Below are 22,978 nucleotides of genomic sequence, written 5' to 3' on the forward strand. Positions count from 1 at the left end.
CAACACAACAGTCTTTGAAAGAGCTGAAAATGAACATCAGTCACAAGGCAACGAAAAGCTACGTGACAGGTGTGGGATTACCATAACACGTAACATGGAACAACAAAGGAGAACAGGAGTGAAGGGCATCGTCCAAAAAGTGCATGATCCCCAAAAAAGTGTGTTGGTCATGGGTGAGAGTGAGGGATGCTTGGGCTCCATCTGCTTCATCAATAAATATCCTTGTGAAGTCAATGGAAACGTAGGATGGCCACCGGCCATCAGATCACAGAATCATGTGAATACTCAATATCATCCCTTGCTGGATAAAGGATCTGAGAATGTAAACACAAGAAAGCAACAAAGGAAAATTTAATAATCATCCCCAAAATTGTTCTAACTCATTAATACTCAGAGAAATGCAAACTAAAACAACTCTAAGGTTTCACCTTACACAAAGCAAATTGGCAAAGATCGTGGAACAGTGAAATTTAGCGCTGGGTGTGATTGTGAAAAAAGCTACACTGCTGATGGAGTCGTTAATTGGTGCAAACATTTTGTAAAGCAACCTGGCAGTATACAATAAGAGCTCGAAGCTTCTCACGCCTTGTAAGCCAATTACCAAGACTACGTTCTAAAGGTGTTGTTTGAAGGGGGGGGGAGCAAACGGAGCAAAAAATATTCATAGGCGCTATTTCATTTTGTATTTATATCCCCAGCAACTAACACAGTGTCTTGCACATAGTAAGTACTGAATAAATGTTGGTTGGATTGAATCAAATTAAACTGAACTGATAGCGACTTTATTTTAATAATGAAAAATCAGAAACAATTTCTACGTAAAGTGATTGGGAAATGCTGCATCAATTGTGGCAGGGCAATATAATAAAATATCATGATGCGATTAAAACGACAAATATGAAAAATGCAGAGAAACATAGAAAGCTGTGATACAAAGGAGGGAAACCAGAAATCAGTGCCATTTATATTGACTATGAACATATAAAACGATCAAAAGAAACACATAAGTAAAAGAAATGCTATGATCCTGTTAAAGTGTATATAAATAATTTCTTACTTTTAGCAAACTGTAAGTAATTTTATGTTTGTATTATGCATTTTTGCTTGGTTTGTTTATTTTTATTGATAGATATTAAGTTCATCTTTTAAGACTTTAAGGCCTCATGATTTTGTTGCTGTACATACTCTCTGCTAACACACACATGTATGTGTGCACATACACATATAAACATGTGTACATATAACTATGCACACACATGTGTGTATGCATGCATCTATATATACATATGTGCTTACACACATGTGTATGTATATTGGTGGTAGACATTCTTTGAAAACAGCTGTAGCCAAAAAAATTATCATTGGTAGCCAGACCCAGTTAGGTTGAGGCTCTGATGATAGACATAGATTCCACTGCTAAGTCCATGTTCTTAGCCTTTCCACCTTAGTAAGAAAGTCTTACAAGACCAGAAAGAAGCAGTGCTTCATGAAGACTACACATCTGGCATTTGTGTTGTCAGTCTGAAAAATAAACACATCAGTGGGGGCTTGTGAGTTATGGTTTGGAGTGGATGTGGGCTCACAGAATGCCCTGAACCTGAAATAGCCTTGTCTGGAGGTCCCACATGTAAGTAGAAGGCATGCCACCTAGGTGCTACTGCTACTACTACTACTACTACTACTACTATTACTACTACTTACACACACATGCATACATACATACATATATAGATAGACAGATAAATATATAATTTTTAAATGTTTTTAAAGGAAGAATTAAAGGATATAAATTTCTGTAATGGAGAAGATAGTTCAGGAAGAAGGAGTGAGAATAAAATCACTTTTTAAAAAAAGCAAAGATCCAGATATGTAAGAAAAGTAAGGCAACTGGCATGAATCCATAAAAAGATCCATGTTAGCTATTAAGCACTGCAATTGTAAAGCTTGGAGTATAGACAATTGATAGAAAACATTAGATTCCTGGCTAATGAGTTTGGAAGCAGAAAACACCTTAGGGATCATTTACTTCAACTCTCTTATTTTATGAATGACTGAAGCAATTGGTCCAAGATTACACACAGCAGATTAATGGCAAGGCTAATACTAGAAACTAGATCTTCTGACTCTTGATCCAGTGATTCTCCACAATACCACACACTTTCTCTGTTTATCATTACTATGATAAGCTATAGGAAGCTAATGTAGGTTTCCAGGAGAAATAATATCATGTTAAAAATATTTCAGGAAGATTTCACTAACAGCTGTGGGTAAAAGATGGGCTGAAATTGGAAAGAGATTTGTGGTAAAAAGACAAGCTCAGCAGAACTTGTCGCAATAATCTAGATTCACAGTAATGAAAACCTAGGCCAGGATTATGGTTGTGGATATGGAAAGGAAGAGGAAAACCAAGAGATGCTGGAGAAAAAGAATTAGTAGGACTTGATGATTAAGTGGATAGGGAAGGAAAGTAGAGACAAGTAAAAAATCATTCCAAGACTGTGAATTTGAAGGACTGGGAGAATATGAGTGTCACAGACAGTGACAGAGAATTTTAAAAAGCAGGATTTAGTGAGAGGCAGCTTGGTGCAGTGGATGAGAGCCAACCTCAAACACACAATGTCTCAGGATCAGATCCTGCCCTTGAAACATGCTACGTGATCCTGGTCAAGTCGATTAATTTCTCAGTGATCTAGGACTACGAGTTGCAAAGAAAGAGTTGACTTTTGTAGAGGGTTTCCTTAGCTATGAGTTCCCTCTAGTCACAAAATCACAGATCCAAAACAAAAGAACAGGACTTTTTAAGGCCCGAGGGAGATATAATGGGGACCCCATTTCAATACCTAGTGGGCTGAGTGTGATGACAATAGGAAAGGTTATTTCTGATTCCTAAGGTCACTTTCTTTCCCTGTCAGGATCTTTCCACTTTCGTGCACATCATAATTTCCCACAATAATATCTGTATTGGGAGACAAGGTAGATACCCCGAACTTCAATATAATGGGAAGAGAACCCCAAAACAACTTGGGCCATGGTCTGGAAAGTTATTACAGAAAATGAAAGGATTGGATTAAAGAATGTATAGGGGACTGGGATTCTTGGTAATTATGAAATAGCAACAATCCAAATTGGAAGGGAGCAACTGAGAACCTGGAAGGATCAAAGAGTGCAATTCTGCTGAAAGGAAATATGATGACAAGGTGTCTTCTTTTGGAAAAGCCAAGAGATCACCCTATCAGACTCACTTAAACACAAGCAGTATTTTGCAGTGAAAGTTTCAAAAAGGGATCTGAATAAAGTCAAGGATCAGGGAGCATGTAGATTTTAGTCAGTGAAAAAGGGTTGAACGTCGGCTACAAATTTGATTGGAAAGCAATAGCTTTTGTGTTAGAGAAGGTGGAAATTCCCCTCTGAAATAATATCAAAATGATAGATTGACCTGAAATAAATTTGAGGTTTGGGGCCTTGAGAAAGTCTTCTTAAGAATTATTGGGATTTCGGAGGTTAGGGAAGGATACTCTGATAAAATGCCTCAAGAAAATCCACGGCTCTGTACTAAGGTACTCAGCATAGGCCTCTGCTCTACAAGAGAGGTCCAGGCCAGCCAGCTCTGTGGATGAGCTCTGATCTAAGAAGAGGGTGGGATGTGCTCAGCTGGGGTCCTTCAGTAAGAAGCAACTTTCTTCTCTTTTGTGATTTATTGTGAATTTGAACACCAACAAAACCAGTTTGCAATAATATATTTGAATATATAAATTTTAACATATAAAATGTGCATAATAACTTGTTAGTTACGCCCTCTGTCTCATTTAGCTATATTTTTGTCTGTTCATCCCTATTTATGTATATATGTATGTATATATTAACTTTTATATATAGTCAGAGTGTATGGTGTTTTGATGTTTTCTCTACTTCACATTATTCTATATAGGTCTTTCTAGATCTCTGATCCAAACCCTCTCTTCTCTCCTCAAATCTCCCACGCTACCCTTTCCTCCTACCTTCTCAGAGGATTTCACCTCATACTTTTCTAAGAAAATAGAAAGGAGAGACGGAAGGAAGGAAGGAAGGAAGGAAGGAAGGAAGGAAGGAAGGAAGGAAGGAAGGAAGGAAGGAAGGAAGGAAGGAAGAGAGGGAGGGAGGAAGGAAGGAAGGAAGGAAGGAAGGAAGGAAGGAAGGAAGGAAGGAAGGAAGGAAGGAAGGAAGGAGAGAAGGAAGGAAGGGAGGGAGGCAGGAAGGAAGGAAGGAAGGAAGGAAGGAAGGAAGGAAGGAAGGAAGGAGAGAAGGAAGGAAGGGAGGGAGGCAGGAAGAAAGGATGAAGGAAAGAAAATAGAGCCCACTCACCTGTGAGATCCTCTTAGCTCTTTCTCTGTGTCTCAGAACCCCTTGGTATAACTTCCTATTCTCTTCCTTGACTTCAGTCTCTAATGAAGGGGCCTTTGCCTCATTAAGGCCAGCCTCTCTCTTTGTACCCTTGACCTCAATCCTTTTCTTCTCTTTTAGCAGGTTTCCCCCATAATCACACCCTCTCTCTCAATCACCTGTCTATCTACAGGCTAGTCTCTGTCAGCTACAAATGTGCCTGCATCTCTCCATTCCTTAAAAAGTTTTTTAAGTCCTCATTCGGCCCTACCATCTCCTTAAACTATCATTGTATATCTCTCCTTCCTTGTTGCCAAACTCCTAGAAAAATCTGTCTTCACTCATTGTATTTACTTTCTATTCTCTCGCTTATCATCTTACAGTCTGGCTTCTGACCTCAGCTGAAAACTGCTCTCCAAAGTTACCAATGATCTCTTTTTAACCAAAAAGAACTCCTAAAATATTTTGTTTTCACATCAACTACATTACAAATACATCCCTCCTCCCCCTCCCAGAGAGCCATCCTTTATGATAAAGTATAACCCAAGTCCCAAAGCCCACTGTGATGGGACTGTCTCCTCATTGATGGAGACCAATGCCTACACCTGTGTGAGAGCAGGGTAAAGTTGGCTAGGACTGGAAAGGGAAAGTTTGTCGGTTTTTTGTCAACCATTTGAGTCTCTTAGGGTTCTACGGTTGCTTTGGGCACTTCCCCCTTCTGGTTTTGAGAGAGAAAATGGAAAATGATAAGGCCTCTTCAGGTTACTGATGGAAAAGACTGGGAAGAAGGTGACATGAAAGGAGTTGGCAGTCTCCATCACGCCCCTAACCACAGGTGACTCTCTTGGTTGAGCTGAATTACTTCGCTCCCAATGGGAGAGCTCCTATACTCTGGATTATCTAGTATATATTCTTCTAGGTACACTTTCTCTGATTTCTGTTTTGCTGCGATTTGCAAAAATTGGTTTCTTTGCTGCTTCCTGAGGGTGTTCACTGTGGATGTGCTATCTGGTGGGAGGGGAATCAAGTCTTAGATACAAAGCTTCAGTTGTCCTTCCCCCAAATAATGAAACCAGTCAGAAGTTTAGCATGAACCTGAAAACTGTAACTCCTAGACTTATAATATTTAAGTGAGCAGATAGATATAATTCTAGCTCTATACCCTGCCCTCTAAGGAGAGCAGAGTGGCTTTCTGTTTTCCTTCCTGGCAAGAATTAAAGTCTTCCTTGGAGAAGCTGGGGGGGGGGGGGGGGCAGGGGAGGAGAAGAGGCTAGAAATGACCATTCTGCCTCCCTTTGAGTCACACAATATCCCCATGCTACATTTTGAGGCCAGCCATCACTACATAAGAATTTTAAAAAGAGGAAGTGGGGAAAATAGTTCAGCAAAACTAGCCAACACTTCAAAAAATCTGGCATGTGCAGTGCCCGTAGGAGATCCAGAGTCTTCTGCCTTCCACCTATTCCTCTCTTATTTGAGGTCAAACCTTCCAACGCATTCAGTTTCAATTGTCTTGTTGTCATCTCCATTTATGTTGTTGGAATCACTGTGTATATTGTTTTCCTAATTCTGCTTATTTCATTTGCCTCAGTTCATATGCATCCTATACCAAAGAGATCAAAGAGAGAAAGGTCCGACATGAACAAAAATATTTATAGAGGCAACTTTTGTTAGAGCAATGCTCTGGAAATGAAGGAGATGTCCAACAATTGGGAAATGGCTAGAAATGATTACTCTGGGTAAGTGTGTGGGGTGTGTGTGTGTGTGTGTGTGTGTGTGTGTGTGTGTGCGTGTGTGCGTGTGTGTGCACGTGTGCGTACACACACTACATATATACACACTATATGTATAAAATATATATACATGGAATATAAAATAGAATATGATTGTGCTGTAAGAAATAAAGGAATGGTTTCAGACCAACCTAAGAAGATGTGTGAACTGATGAAGATTGAAGTGGGCAGAACCAGAAAGAAAATTCATACTCTAATAGCCACGTTGCAAAGACAAACAACTATGAAAGAGTTCCGAATTCTGATCAGTGAGTGAGTGACCACCCATGATTCCAGAGGGCCGATGAGGAAGTTCCTCTTACCCTTGACAAGGCAGTGACAAATTCAAGGTGCAGAATGTGCCAAGCGTGAAATGTTGTCTCAGGTTCACTATGCATATTTGCTACAAAGGTGTTTAATCTTTTTTCAGTGGGAGAAGAAAACTGGACGAAGGGAAGAGCTATAGGGTTGCCCCCTCCCTAAAATAAGGCCATTTAAACATTTTGAAACACGGAGAAGAGAACAGAAGGAAGTCCAGAAGGAAACACAGGCAAATAGGACAGCTTTGAAAGTTAAATACTGAATGTATTATATACTTAAAAGAATAACCAAGCTATACTAATGACATAGTATAAATCTGTAAGTAAAATCTTGTTTTTCTGTTCTACTTTGAATAAGGAAATGCTTGCTTTATTTGGTGTTTGCTAAGTTCAGAATAAAAATATTAAATCAAAATTGAGCTTAAAAAAGCAAAAGTCTATAAATATTCATTCCATACTTCTTCATAACCATCTTATTCATTTCTTATAGAGCAATCCCATTCCATTATATTCATGTCACCATTTATTATGCCACTCCTCGAGAGATAAATAACTACTTTTTTGTAGTTCTTTGCTACTATAAAAGCTGCTGTCACAGATACTTCCATGTGTATGAGACATTTTTTTTTATGTTGTACTTCCTTGGGGTATTGGGCTAGGAGCAGGATCTCTGGGTCAAAGGATACGAACATTCTAGTCACCTTCTTAGCATTATTTAGAAATGCTATCCAAAATGGTTGGACCAGTTCAGAGTTCCACCAATAGAACATTTGTGGGCATGTTTTCCAACAACCCTTCCAACGCTGACTAATCCCATCATTTTTCATCTTTGCCAATTTATTGGCTGTGAAGTGAAACTTCGGAGTTGTTTTGATTTGTTTTTTCTTACTATGAATTATTTGAAGCATTCTTTCATACAGTTGTTATTAGTTTTTCAATTACTTTTTACCAAAGTATCTTGTGGAGTATGGCTTTTGGTCTTAGACGCACTGAAACCTGGGTTTGAAGACTGCTATCAGTGATATTAGGTATTTTCTCCCCAGTAGACCACTTCCTTTCTTGTCCTGGTTGTACCAATTTTGTTGGTGCAAAAGCTTTTCAAATTTCATATACTTAAAATTATCTGTTTAATCTTTTGTGATCACCTCTGTTCCTTGTTTGATTAAGAAGTCTTTCCTTCACCATACATTCAGGTCATATATTTATTTTGAGTTTATTGTGGTATACAGTGGCCTCAATCTAATTTTCATCAGACTACTTTCCAGTTTTCCTAGCAATTTTCATCAAGCACTAATTTCTTTCTTCCTCAGTTAATTTGTGTCTTCAGAATTATCTATTATTTCTGGATCTTTTTTGACTCGTCTAGTCCAATGACTTACTTCTTTATTTTGTAACCAGTATCAAGCAGTTTTGATAATTGTTACTTTATAATATCATTAGAGACTTGGAAGTGCTTTTCTCCCTTTAGTCACACATAGTTTTCATTGTTTCCTCTGATGATCTAGATAAGAGGGAAGGACCAAATCTTCCTCACAGATGACCTTCCCTACATGCTGGAGTTCCACCTGGAGGTTTTTTAATGCATCATTGGATTCCACTGCCATGGTCAGGAACTGTTTGTCCTTCACTCATGCTACATGCTCTTCTAGCCTCCTTTTACAAGCATGTATTTCTTTGATGATATCCTTTATCAGAGCTGTACTTAACAATCAACTCTCCCCCCAAAAAGACATACTTTTAAGTTTAATCTGCATTATTACATTTCTTAAGTCTAGACAATCAACAAAACAATAAAGCAAGCCCTGATTTGGGTTGTTTTTTAATTTCTAAGTTATAAATTCTCACACTGAAAATTTAACAATCATTTCTCACTAACGGTATATGCTAGGTCCAGCACACCCCTGCCTTTTGTGGGGTTTTTTGGGTGTAGAAGTCACTATTTGTATACATGCTTTAGATTCCCCAGACCTACTCTATGCCACTCCATTGCCCTTTAGATCACTTTCAGTGTGCATTCTTTGGAGACCATGTTTTCTTTCATGGTCTATAGACGTATAATACAATCAGAAAAATATCTATGTATAATAAAGGGGGGGGGAGATTTGAGGGATTTCTGTGGCAACAAGTTTGAATCACTGAACATATCGCATAATTTCCTAAGTGCAACATAGTCTAATCTCATTAATTCTGAGCCCAGCTCATCTGTCTGTGATACCTATCCATGAGATTTGTTCTAATTAACTAATTCAATGTTCTGCCTAACTTATTACATTCTATAATCGAGACAATAGTCTTCATCCATTTAGTTTTTCTGTGTGAATTTTAGGCCATGGATCCCCTTGAGGAGTTCATACAGTATTCTGGGACTTGATACAATCGGCATAATGTCATCTGCAAACAGGACTCTATAGGGAACCTCATCATTTACAGGGGAGCTCTGTTCCATTTAATCTGTACAAAGTATTCTTTGAACACAGATATGCACATATGTATATGTAAAATGTACATATGTATAACACAGACTATCCCGGCCCCACTGTCTGAAGGCCAGATGTGTCACATTTCACCCCTCCTCCAGAGTTTTTATTTATCCTTAAGGAGAGTAGGGAGGTCTAAGTTCTCTGCAAATGGCTCCAGATTTCACTGATGGTACTCACCCAATAATAGAGGGTGGACCCTCCCCTCCTCACCCCCACACCTCAGTTCCATTTAGCCACTAACAGCTGAAGTGGCTTTTACAATGAATACTTATTCCAAAAGGTACATAATCACATATATTCAGACTTACTGCCCTAATACCTGGGAAGTACAGTGCCCCTCTCCCCTTACACCACCTCAGTCTCTAGGAAGGAGGAGGGAATTAGGTTCATAGGTTAGCCCGGTTCCTACAGAGTACAATACCAGGTCCAACTACAACCCCATCCCCATCCTGCCACTTCCCAGTCCCAAGCACCCTGGCTTCTCTGGGCTTCCATACTAGATTTACTGACTTCACCGTCCCACCTGCTATCCTCATCTCAAGGTCCTTGTCATGGCTCAGCCTCAGGTCCAGTGGAGTTTGCACCTGAAACTGAGAGAGAGACAAATAAAACAGAACAGAAATAAACACACCCCCAGTCCCATTTCTCAGAGCCAACAGAGGGAAGAAGTCCATCCCCATTCACCGATTTAGTATATGGTGGCCATGCCGTGGGTGAACTGGGATCTCCACCCTCTGAGTATAGCAGGAAAAGAGGCAGAGTGATTGTCTCAGTCTTGCCTGCTACAATTACACAGCCAATTAAAGGAACCTAACCCACACCCCTCACCTACGTGGTAGGGGAAGAAGAGTGCCCTCATGTTAAGAGATCGGGCACAGCAAAGTAAGCCCTCTTAGGGCATCTCCATGTGTGGGGATCTGGGCATGCCCAGACAAGCCCAGGTAACACTATGACATTTCTTTTTCCTAATACTCTCCAATATTTTATCAATGATGGGATTATTGGGTTAAGGAATATGATTATTTTGTAACTTGTGACAAAACGTTTGTTATGAGTTTTTTCTTTTATTTTCTGAGTGGGAGGGAGATAAAATAAATTTTTGTTCACTGAAAAACATTAAATTGAATTTAAAAAAAAAAATCCCCCTGCATCCTTGGGTTTTTAAACCAGCATCCCTTTTACCTCCTCATTTAACAGAGTGAATAAGACAAACATATATTAAGAATGTATATTCATACAAGGTTCACTGGGAACACAAGAGAAGAAAAATAGTAAAGTGGACTGTATAAAAGGATCAATGGAGGGAAAAACAAAAGGGATATTTTCCTGAGTACATGCTACTATAGCACCTGGGGCATGGGCTCACACACACACACACACACACACATACACAAACACACACACACACACACACACACACACACACACACACACACCAAGATTCTTCTCTTAAGGCCAATCCCCAATAAAGTGATTCTTTTCTATGTGTCAGTCTTTTAAATACGTGAATATGCTTCTCATATCTCTCCTTGGGCTGTTTTCTCCTATGTACTGGTTTCCTAATACCTCATCATCCTAGTTGCCCTGTCCAAAATAAACTCTAGTTTGTAATACCCATCCCCTTAAAACTGAACACAATAAAATAACAGTAATAATAATAGCCACTAGCAGCTAGATAATGCTTTAGAATTTACAAAGTGCTTTATAATTATAATCTCATTTGATCCTCATAACAACCCTGGGAGACAGGTGCTATTATTGCCAATTTACAAATGGGGAAACTGAGGTAGAGAGTGGTTAAGTGAATTGCCCAGGGTCACCCAAGCTAGTGTCTGAGACCATATGTGAACTCAGATCTTCCTGACTCTAAATCCCACATTCTATCAGTTGTACCACCAATAGCCTTAATATCTTAAACATTGTCTAGCTATCACAGTGGGGACTGTTGCTTGTCACTATATTTACATTAATCTATTAGAGTTTTTTAGCAACTGAATCAACCTATTAGCCCATATTAAACACTTTTATTCAGCTAAAACTCCCAAGTTTTCCATACTTGAACTGCTGCTAAATCATTGCATCCATACCCTGTGCATGTATCATCACAATCTGCACTGTGCATTTGTCCCTGACAAATTTCATTGTGTTCATTTCAGCACGGTACTCTAGCACATCAAGACAGTTTTATCTCTTGATCTTTGTAATTTATCACATTCAGTGCTAGATGACATAGGAGCTGGAGCCCTCAGTCAGAAATTCCTATGTTCAAATTCTGCCTCAGAAGCTTCCTTATTGTGTGAGCCTGAGCAAGTTATCTAACCTATCTCCATTGCCACTATTAAATGGGTATGATAATACCCCACAAGACTGTTGTGAGGATCAGATGAGAAAATGAATGTAAAATATTTTGCAAACTTTAAGGCACCATTTATTATATCTTAAGATATTTGAAGACAACACAAAAAAGGAAGCTGAATGCCTTATGGTACCTAACAGTTGTTTGTTATTATAATTCCTGATTTGTATCATTGGCAAATTTGGTAAGAATGCCATCAAAGTTCTTCATTCAAGTCAGGTATAAAAATGTTGAACGTTAACAAAGCTGAAGACAGAACCCTATAGTACTCCAAAAGACTTGGCCTCCAGGTTAACTGACCATTATTGAACGAAACATTTGGAAGGATAATATTCACAAAATATTTGTATAATTTATATTATGTAAGTGGGCACATGGCATGTGCTTGATAAATGCTTGTCCCCTTTCTCTCATTCCATTCATCTCCATTAATACTAACCTTCTAGTGTGGTTCTTCATCCAAGTATAATCCACCCAAAAAGTATGGTCACCCAGTGCAGTCCACATTTTGCCATCTTGTCAATAAGAATATTATAGATAATGACTTTGTCACACATTGCTGAAATCAAGATAGGACAGGAGTCTTTTTTGTAAACAGTATTTCTTTTTTCCAATTACATGTAAAGATAGTTTTCAACATTCACTTTTATAAGATTTTGAGTTCCAAATTTTTCTCCCTCACCCTCACCTTTCCTCAGCACGGCAAGCAATGTGATTGAACATGCAATCATGTTAAACCTATTTCCACATTTGTCATGTTGTGAAAAAAAAATCGAAGAAAAGGTAAAAACCATGAAAAAACAAAGGAAAAAAGTATACTTTGATCTGCATTCAGACTCCATAGTTCTTTCTCTGGATGTGGATAGCATTTTCCATTGTGAGTCTTTTGGAATTGTCTTGGATCATGGTATTGCTACGAGCTAAGTCTAGCATAGCTGGTCATCACACAGTGTCTCTGTGACTGTGTACAATGTTCTCCTGGTTCTGCTCATTTCACTCATCAGTTCATGCAAGTCTTCTAGGTTTTTCTGAAATCTGCCTGCTCATCATTTCTTATAGCACAACAGTATGCCATTATATTAATATACCACAACTTGTTCAGCCATTCCCCAGTGGATGGGCATCCCCTCAATTTCCAATTCTTTGACACCATAAAAAAAGATTTTTGTACATGTAGGTCTTTAGGCCAGGAGTCTTAACCATGTTTGTGTCGTGGACCCCTTTAGCAGTCTGTTCAAGCCTGTGGGTCCACTTCTCAGAATAATGTTTTTAAATTCATGAAATAAAACACGTTGGAATAAAAGGGAAATCAATTACAGTGAAATACAGTTATCAAAATATTTACACAACAAATTCACAGACCACAAGTTACGAACTCTAAGAGAAATGTTGTTACTCTCTGATGAGGATATAGATAATCTAGTGTAATGCTTTAAGTGCCCATGCTACAGCATTGTTGTGGTGCCCAAATGAGACAACAAGCTCTGAGAGTTTGCCTTGGCGCTCCTCAAGTCATCATCACACTTTCCAGTCAAGGTCTCTAGTTCCTCAAATCTTCGCTGCTACAGGGCCTCAGCTTTGCTCCTCAGGGTGATCTCCTTATCCAGGGTTTTGACCTTGAATCCTGAGAATGCTGTCCAGATCCAGACAGTGATCTATTGTCTTCAATGGGTTCACCATGAACAAATTATGACAATCCAACCAGACTGTTTTTAATAGGATTAAGAATAAAGTTAATAATTCTAGCATTTATAGAATGCCATATGTACACACATATATGTATGCATTTAGACTGGGCCTTTGATCCATTGATAAAGGAACTCTTGATGAAGAAATTCCCTTTACCAATAGGCACTAGGTCTACAACTTAAAGTCTTAGAGAGTATATAAATATAGCCCCAAAGCTACCAACGATCTCTTCATTTCAATTCTAATGGTCTCTTTTTGGTGCTGATTCTTCTAGACTTCTCTGTTGCCTTGACACTATCAGTCACCCTCTTCTCCTGGACACTCTCCTCTTTAGGTTTTTGTGAAACTTTTCTCCTTGTCCTCCTCCTACTTGTCTGACTGCTCCTTCTCAGCTTCCTTTTCTGGATCTTCTTCCAGGTTCCACCCACTAACCAAAGATTTAGTTTAAACCTAAGGGTTTATCATGGGCCCTCATCTCTTCTCTTCTCATTCTATCCCACCTTGGTGATCTCATCAGCTCCCATGGGTTCAATTGTCGTCTCTATGTAAATGATTCTCAGATCTATTTATCCAGCCCATCCTTCTCTTCTGACCTCTAGTCTTGCATGACAAATTGCCTTTTAGAAATTTCAAACAGAACGGTCCATATCAACATATAAGAGAGGAATATCGTACTATCCACCAAGGGATAAAGTGTGCTTCTTTGGGGGTTGCGTCAATCATGCACAACCAGTTTGCAGAAGGCAAAAAGGATGTAGTCAGGCCAGAAAACATACAGTGGGTACTCTCTCAGTTAAGCGGTACTCAGCCCTCTAACAACAGTTCCTTTGTATGACTTTTGAACCAACATGAGTGCTTCCGAAGCAAGACGTAACCCTTTAGCAAGACTGGCCAGGATTGTACATGGGCTGGACAGCATCTTTGGCCCACTGTTTTTAGAGCTAATTTAACTGTATCATCCACTTAGGAAGCTGTCAGTCTCTAGAAGAGTCTACTGACTTTTGGGGCTGGGGGATACAACCCTATTGCTTCTTACCCTACTGAGAATGATGATATTGAGCAGGATGTCAGGAAGTATACTGGGAGGTTTCCATCCATTCAGTTTAGCAAACATCTATTCAGCACCTGTTACATGCAAGGCATTGTGCTAGGCACTGAAAGTACAAAGAAAAAAACGAGGCAGTACCTGCCCTCAAGAAGCTTCCTTTCTACTGGTGTATACATATACAGATAGTATGGTGGTACTGGAGGGAGAATTGAGGTTAGAAATCACTAACAACTGAGGAATCTGGGGAAGTTTGACAGGAGAGAGAACAGCTGAGCTCAGGCTTGAAGTAAGACAACGGTTCTGAGAGGTGGAGTTGAGAAGGGTAGGTACTATAAACATGGAAGCCAACTTGTGTGAATCCACGGAGGCAGGAAATGGAATGTTAAGAACATGAGAAACAGTTAGCAGAAAGTTAAGTTTGACTGGAACATAGAGTTCTCAAAAGGGTCATATAAATTTGTATCCTTCTCCTCTGTTAATTTATGTAAGCCCCCTCCCTGACTACTGGGTCAGAAAATAGGGCTTGTTCTTGAAAAACCTATCATTAACATAAATGTCTTCACTTATGTAACAATGACCTTGTTGGATATTAATCCTTTTCTTGGCTTTCTCCAGAGAAGAAAGAATGAACTCAATTTTTTTCTATCACATTAAGCAACATGTTCCCTAAGAAAAGAGAGGGAGGGAGGACCCATCTCTGTGCCCTGTCTCCAAGACTGTCTCCTGGATACTATTATCCTTTTGGAATCAACATATAGCCAATTAAAGTGGAGAAATGTTGTAACTATGCAAAAAACCATGCTTCCCAGTTTTTCTTCAGCTACTTTCAGAGGCTTGAATCTGGAACAGAAACAGAGACAGTTTTGTCAAGGTAGTCAAGGTAGAAACAAAGAAAGCTACCCATTAATAGGTTAAAAACAGAGACTGTCCCAACTAAACCAGCTTCTTCTAAACCAGCTTCTTCTTGGACTGCCACTTTACCCTAGCACTGAACCTGAAGTTAGGAAAACCTGAGTTCAAATCTGTCTTGAGATACACTTGCTAGCTGTGAGACCCTGGGCAAGTCACTCGACCTCTGTCTGCCTCAGTTTCTTCATCTATAAAAGGAGGACAATAATAGTACATACCACTCAGGATTATTGAGAGGATCAAGTGATAATATTTGTAAAGTACTTAGCACTATCTCCACAGTGCAGAGCATAGGTCTGAAACTAGAAGGGACTTCTAATCCAAACCCCTCCTTTTACAAATGAAGAAACTGAAAGTTAGGGATGTCAAATGACTTCCTTAATGTTGTATGTGAATTAAGCGTCAGAGACAGGATTGTAAACCAGGCCTTCTAACTCAAAAACCCATACTCTGTCCTCTACGTTCAATAAGCTGCCCTCCATCTGGTGGACAGATCCTCTCTCTAGGGCTTATGAACCTGAGGAACAGAACAATTGTAAAAGAGAGAAAAGAAATCTCTCACTTTTACATATACAACTTCTGAAACTGATGCTGACTCATAACCATCTTTCTATCCAGTAAGTGAGAGAGAGAACTAGTGAAAAATGGAGATGGTTTGGATGAACTAAATATGACTATATTAGAAGGAATGGCTCTTGTTTATTATTTGTGTTTCTAAACACAGATACACTTGCAAAAAATATGATTACAAAAATACAAAAGATATATTTCTCTTGCTTAGCTGCTATGTTCCTTTAAAATATTATTTAGTCAAGTAAAAAAAAAATCAACAGTAATATTTAAAAGTCCATGTGCTTCTCTCGGTGGAATTGTGAAATGATGCGACCATTCTGGAGAATAATTTGGAACTATGCTCCAAGGGCTATAGAACTGTGCATACACTTTGACCCAGACAAAGAATCGGAAATTGAGGGAATGCCCATCAACTGGGGAAGAGCTGAAGAAGTTGAAGTTTAGATTGTGATGGAATTACTACTGTGCTATAAGACGACAAGGGGGGTGGTCTCAGAAAAACCTGGGAAGACTTATATGAACTGATATAAAATTAAATGAGCAGAACCAGAAGAATATTGTACAAAGTAACAACAATACTGTAATGATGATGAAATTGAAAGACTTAGTTACTCTGATCAATACGATGATCCAAGACAATTTCAAAAGGCTTTTGATGAAAAATGCTATCCACTTCCAGAGAGAGAACTGATGAACTCTTGAATGAGGATTGAAGCAGACTTTTTTCACTTTCTTTATTTTTCTTTTTTTATGTGTATGTATGCTTCTTTTGCAACAAAGCTAATATAACAATATGTTCTGCACGATTTCATATGTATAATAAATCTCATATTGCTCACTTCTCAAGAAGTGAGGAATTTGGAACACCAATTTTTTTAAAGTGAGTGCTAAAAAAATGTTAAATGTAATTGAGAAATATTTAAAGGATAAATAAAAATATTTTAAACATTAAAATTTACCTCCTGATATTTGATTGTAAGGATCTAAAGAGATCTTACCACCTGAGCTTGAGTATTTTTCAGAAGGATGTTGGCTGTTATCTCGTCCAGTGATTCTTGGATACTATTTTAGGAACTTCCTTCTTGCACACAGATTTTTCCATGGTGAAGATAACTGATAAGGTATTTTCCCCTAATGTTCCTCATCCCTTTACATAATTGAAACACATATACACATGCCAATGACTATTTCCTTTTTGCCTCGCTCTCTCATGACAATGGACTGTGAGTGTCACATAGGAAACTAACAAAAGCCTTATTTGGCTTTATTATTCAGCTTCATATTCTGTTGCCCATTATGCAACTATACTGCTATCCTGAAATTAGTCATTATGACATTTACAAATTGGGGAGAGAGGGGAAATTTTTTACTTAAATTAGCTAACAACCCACTTAATAGATTTTTCAAGGCCCCTTAGCCATGTCCCACAGTGCCTAGCCCAGGGCCTTACATCATAAGAGGTGCTCAGTAAATATACAAGGATTGATTGATTGTTGTTTCTCCAAATGTGCTCTCCTATTATTTTCTTTACCTGGCTATGAGTTCCAATAAATCTGGTTCCCCATTGGCTCATTCACTGCTACATTTTGAATTAATGTCTCTGTGGCATTTCTGAATCTCCTACACCCGTCAGTCCCTTTCTGAAATGCAACCATGTCCACAAAAGTTTAGGAAACAGGGTCTCAATGATGAAAGAATGTTTTGTGTGCTGTCAAATATTGGAGAAAACACTAGGAAAAAGTGCTTTGCAAACTGAAAAGTATTTGTCTGTCATTCCCAGTGCTTACCACTAAGCAACAATGCTTATTGACTGAATAATGCACTCTATATGTGTGTAGTTATTGAAGCTGGAAGTCCCATGTGTTGCCAAGGTATCCAGAAGGCCATAAGCAAAACAATCTGGGTTCAAACGCTTTGTTGGCTTTGTGACTTTGGATTATCAGAGCTTTAGCTTCTTTACTTGTAAAAATTGAATAACTGAATGAAAAAGCATTTATTATGTGTTTATAATATGCAAAGCATGGTGCCTCCTCTAAAGGAACTTCTTTCTAATGGGGAAGGCCACTTTATTAGCAGCAGGAGCCTGAGAGGGCTATTTTCCTTTGGAAGGATGGTGAATGAAGTCATTGGGAAAGAGAATGACACACCCTTTCCAGAGTAGGATTAACAGGATTCTGGTATACAGGAGGACCAGGCAGCTTCCTAGGCATGGAGATGGGAGGTGGGGGGAGAGAGAAGCAAGGAGAGAGTGAAACATAGTAGAGAGGGGGTAAACCAGAGCTAACCAAAAATAATGAGACATTCACTAATGGTTGGGGGGGGGGGGGGTAAGGGGGTGTTTGTAGCTGAAAGGCCATAATATACCTCCAAAGTATATAAATATCTGCTTTACTGTACAGTGGAGGCACAAATGAGATAATATTTGTAAAGCACTCTGTCAACTTTAAAATGCTGTAATATATATAATAAAAGATAAACTATATATAAAATTCTATAATAAATGATAACTATCGTTATTATCAGATTTGGGGATGTCTTCTGCTTCTGTTACCCCCAGCACTTATCGTAGTGCCTAGCATATGGCGGTTGCTTAATAAGTATTTATTGACAGACTGATGGATGGAAAACAAATTCCAATCAGTTGACTGTTCACCTCACAGAGACTTTAACCAGTAATTTTGGCAAACGGAACGTTCCCTCAAATGAACAAACTTAGTTGTTGGAAGACAAGACTCCAGGATGCCATGCACCAAGGGAGAGGCACGGTGACACAGCCAGACTGAAAATGGGGAGTGAGACAAAGCAATACAGCTGAGAGCTTCCTATCTGAACTCTTCAGACTAATTGAATGTTAAATTCAGTGGATGCTACCCTGCAGGAGGGCTATAAGCAGCCTCAAATTTCAGAGCCCTGGGCAAAACTGATCACCCCATCTTAGTTCCCTACTTTACCTCTCCTAACTCTTTTCAGATACAGTCACTTCTGAAAAATTACTCTTGCCTGAGGCCTGGCAGAGTGATGAGATTTGAGGGACACCTAAAAGCTTCCCATCCAAGCTGTCACAGTGATTGAAATTGTGTGGCTCAAAGCATTGAAGACTTTCAAAAGCACTTATTTTAGCTGTACTGGCAATACCTTATGTCTTCATCATCCAGTACCACCATATTGAGGATTTGTTTGTTAAGTTTCCTAGGAAGTTTCACAGCAAGACCTTGAGGTCATGTGAGTTTTAATGAGGGGAAAGGGAGCAGGAAAAGCCTAGCGGAAGTTTCAGGGAGGCAAACTTCCTTAAATAATGGAAGAACTTTCTAATAACTGGAGCTGTCCAAGGATGGACTGAGGGGCCTGGTGAGGCAATGATGCCTCTGTCATTGTAAATGTTCAAATACAGGATGAGTCAGAGTTGGGAAGGTTTTAGAGGGGATTTCAGCAGGAGATAAGAAGGGCTGGGGGACCTGTGGCCTCCAGGCCACACGTGGCCATCTAGGTCCTCAGGTGCGGCCCTTTGACTGAATCCAAACTTCACAAAACAAATTCCCTTAAAGAAAGGATTAGTTCTGTAAAGCTTGGACTCAGTCAAAAGGCTGAACCCAAGGATGTAGAAAGCACAAGGCCTTGAGACTGAAGGTTCCATCCCTGGACTAAACCCAGAAAAACTGCTTTCAATTCTAAAATCCTAGAGTATAGATAATGATGGTGATGATGATGATGGTGGTGATGATGGTGATGGTGGTGGTGATGATGGTGATGATGGTGATGATGGTGGTGATGATGATGTGAATGATGGTGATGATGGTGGTGATGATGATGATGATGATGATGATGGTGGTGATGGTGGTGATGGTGATGATGGTGATGATGGTGATGATGATGGTGATGATGATGACAACTAGCATTTTTGTAATGCTTTGTTTGCAAAGTATTTTACAAGGGAAGGGAATAAGTATTTACTGAGTCCCTAATATGTGGCGGGTACTGTGCTAAGTGCTTTGCAAATATTATCTCATTTGATCTTAACACATCTTCTGAAGTGGTGCTAATTATGTCGATGTTTTGTGGAGGAAACAGAGGTTAAGTGACTTGCACACATTTAGAAAGTTCCAGAGGCTGGATTCCAACTCAGAGGTACTTTTCCATCATTCAGTCTTCACAACTATCCTGTGAGGCAGGTGGTGTTATTATCATTTTACAGATAAGGAAACCAAGGCTGAGAGGGATTAAAGGGAATGTCCAGCATCACACAGCTATTAGGTGTCTGAGGCAGGATTTATCCCCACAGATTGAGAAGAAATGGTGCAGATCATTTGAAAGAGGGAAATGAAAAAAGTCATTTGTTTGGCTTTGGGGTGTATTACACGTTTCCATTTTCTAATTACTTTTTTGCTAAGGTCAATAAACAATTTAGTTTGCATCCCTAAGCACACTGACAGCCATTAGCCATTTTCAGGCTCTAAGCAATCAGCAAATTTTTTTTTACCGATTCTGACATCAACTCTTGCAAAATAGATGTGTTTGGGTTAAAGAACCAATATGATTCACACTTATGGAAATATTCTATAAGAAGAACCTTCCAAAAAGCAAACCTCTCTCTCTATCAACACAGAGTAACCAAGAAAAGAGTACACTTAAGTCTGGACTTGTGTTTAGATGGTAGGGAAAACCTCTGGTTTATGTAAATAAAATGCCGTCGGTGCCCTTAAATATTTGTTGAATTGAATCAAATTGAATAATTCAGGAGAATGGAAGTTCTCTGAGAGGAGGAACCTTTTCTTTCATCTTTGCATACCCTGAGCATACCACAGTGGACACATAGTATGTTTTGTTTTTTTTTAACAGCATAGCGGATATGGAACTAGATTTAGTCAGAAAGACTTCCCTCCGATACTTAGTAGCAGTGACCCTGGATAAGTCACTTAACTTCTCTGAGCCTTACTTTCCTCATTCCTAAAATGAGGGGGTCAGACTTGACAATCTCTAAGTTTCCTTCCAGGCCTAAATGTGATCCTGTAAGCTTCTAGAGGTCAGGGACTGTTTCGTTGTCACCTTTGTATCTCTAGGGTCTAGGACAACGTCTGGTACACAGCAAGCGTTTCATAACGAATACATCCTTGTTGTTCCCTCCCACAAGACAGTCCACCTCCTAACTGGTCGTTTTCATTGACCTTCGTTTTCACTGATCTTCCCCCGAAGCTGGAATTCTCTCCCTTACCCCCTCTCCCTTTTTATTGGTTGAGGAGGGGAAAAAAAGACAGCCAAGCTTTTAGAACATACAACTGACTGCATTAATCATTTATTCGCAAAATCAGGAGCTGTCTTGATCAACTTTTGTCTCCAGGTAAAAGGAACTACTCTTTCCACGTCCAGCTCGGGGCCAGGAGCTGTTAAGTTACTCCATCTGCTTCCACTTCGGAAAGCAGTGAGAAGCCTGGCATCCACACCGCCGGCTTAACCGCCCCATTCACCCGGCTATTCCCAGGCCCACTGATCTCTCCCTGGGAGAAGGGGAGGAGGGGATGAGGCGGGGAGGAGGGGATGAGACGGGCCGGAGGGAGAAGTGTATTTTCCGTAAGAGCCTCTTAGCGACCTGGCTCCGAAATAGGGAAGCGGCGGTTTCGGCAGGAGCCAGGCAGCAACTTCGGCTGAAGCAGCGGGCAGGCGCGAGGAGGGGCCCAGGAGGAGGGCAGCGCCTCTGGGGTATTTAATGGAAGTCTGGCAACAGGCTTCAAAGAAGGCTGCTCCCTCCTCCCCGCCTCCCCCGCACCCCCCCATCATCCCCCGAGCCCCAACCTCCCCCCGCCCCCCATCACCTCCCTTTCTCTCTTTCCTGTTGCGTCCCAGCTCTCCGCCCCGCGCTCTTTAGCTGGCACAGACCGCCCCAGAGCTGCTCAGCGCCGCTCCAGCCTGCCGGGCAGTGCCGGGCAGTGCCGGGCAGTGCCGTGCAGTGCGCAGCTCCGCTCCGGGGAGCCGGGGAGCCCCAGCCCTGCGCTCCCTTCCATTCCGGGGCCGCTCCCCTCCTAAGCCGCAGGCGCTGCCGCCTCCGCCTCTGCCTCCGCCGTCTCCTCCTCCCCGGGACGCCCGCAGCCAGCCAGACGGTGGGCAGGGCGGACCGGTACCGGAGGGCGAGCGGCCCGCAGCATGGATTCGGATTCCGGGGAGCTGAGCGAGGGCGAGCCCGTCTCCGCGGCAGGTAAGCCCGGAGCAGCCGGGGCTGCTCAGGGGAGGAAGGGGTAGGAAGCAGGGGGAAGGAGGCGGGGAGAGAAATCGCAGGGATCTCTCCGGCAAGACTGGCTCGCACAAGAAGGAATTAGTTGTGTAAGATACAATTTTTTAAGCAGCTGGTTGCGTGTGTGTGTGCGTGTGTGTGCGCGCGTGTGCGGGTTTTCATCCTTCCTGGCTCCCAATCAACTTCTTTAGTTGCGGAATGTGTCAGGGGTGCCAGTGTGGAGAGGTGTGCACGGGGCTAGGGATTCCCCAAGTCGTGTCCTGGAAGCAGGAGGGTGGGGGATGTTCGGAGAGTCCTCGTAGGGTGCCGCAGGAAGCATTGCAAAATCTCTGCCCTGTGAATCTGCCTTCGGCCCTTGGGCAGCTCCCTAGGAGCCCGGAGACAGAAGGGCTGGGAGGTACCGCAAGTGACTCAGGTCTGAAATCAGCAAAGATCAAGGTGGAGTGGAGAGCAGTTCCGGGGAAAGTGACGAGCTTGTCTATTCTGCTGGCTACAAATTATATTTCCCCCATAGTTCTGAGCCTGGGTATATCCCAAAGCTTCAAGGTGGGGCAGAAGGTGTAAGGGAGCTCTCTCGGGGGAGACGAAGACGTGGAGAGAGAGGTGTGCACTGTGGGGGCGAGGGAAGGGGAACAGACCGGCGGCTTTTTTAACATTGGCTGACTGATGTAAAGGCTGAGGATGGATTGTCATCCACCCCTTCACCCCTCCCAAGGTTCTGAACTGGAAGAATTAGGAAGTAACCGGCATCCTCTGGTGATCTGCCGACCATTCACCCTCTCCTGCCCACCCACAGTCGTTACCATCCAAACATCAACTTACTCTTTTAAATCAAGCCCCTCTGAATCTTCCTATCTCCATGACCGTTCACCGACGCTCTAACTCACCAAATCATGATCTCTCTCACCTAGCCTTCCCACGTAGTCTTCTGAGTGTGAGGATCTGTGAAGATATATGTAGAGATATTCAGTCCTGGGGACGAAAGGCAGGGAATAGAAAAATTGGAGGCTTCCAGAAGCCCAGCCTCCAGTTGTTCTAATTGATGTCTGTCAGGAAGGAGTCTCAGGAAACCAGAGGATCCGTGCCAGTGGACCTGGAGTAGCCAAAAACTACTCCCAACACAAAGCCTTAAACTCTCACTCCCACAGAAGGCAGACTCCTGTACTGTGGCAGGTCCTTCCTGTTATAGACACAGAGTCCTGGGTTGGTACAAACTAAAGTTAAACTAGGGTCCAAACGTATAAACCAG

General features: G+C 41.0%; 1 protein-coding gene and 1 long non-coding RNA gene across 3 annotated transcripts in view; one reads left to right on the plus strand and one right to left on the minus strand.

The window, feature by feature from the left end:
* LOC140513370 (uncharacterized) overlaps positions 1-15,175 on the minus strand; it is a 51,949-nt gene extending 36,774 nt beyond the window's left edge. For both annotated transcript variants that reach the window (XR_011970149.1, XR_011970150.1), the window contains exons 1-2: positions 11,727-15,175; positions 9,455-9,521 (exon numbers count right to left, since the gene is read on the minus strand). This is a non-coding gene — a long non-coding RNA (uncharacterized lncRNA). The remainder of the gene's footprint in view (positions 1-9,454; positions 9,522-11,726) is intronic.
* A 5,982-nt stretch (positions 15,176-21,157) lies between these two features.
* Positions 21,158-22,978, plus strand: part of TNFAIP8L3 (TNF alpha induced protein 8 like 3) — a 29,459-nt gene continuing 27,638 nt past the window's right edge. Inside the window, exon 1 of the mRNA XM_072624936.1 lies at positions 21,158-21,693. Within this exon, the coding sequence (XP_072481037.1) occupies positions 21,642-21,693 (52 nt within the window). The 5' untranslated portion in view covers positions 21,158-21,641. The remainder of the gene's footprint in view (positions 21,694-22,978) is intronic.

The sequence above is a fragment of the Notamacropus eugenii genome, chromosome 7 (assembly GCF_028372415.1).
Source record: "Notamacropus eugenii isolate mMacEug1 chromosome 7, mMacEug1.pri_v2, whole genome shotgun sequence".
Taxonomy (NCBI): domain Eukaryota; kingdom Metazoa; phylum Chordata; class Mammalia; order Diprotodontia; family Macropodidae; genus Notamacropus; species Notamacropus eugenii.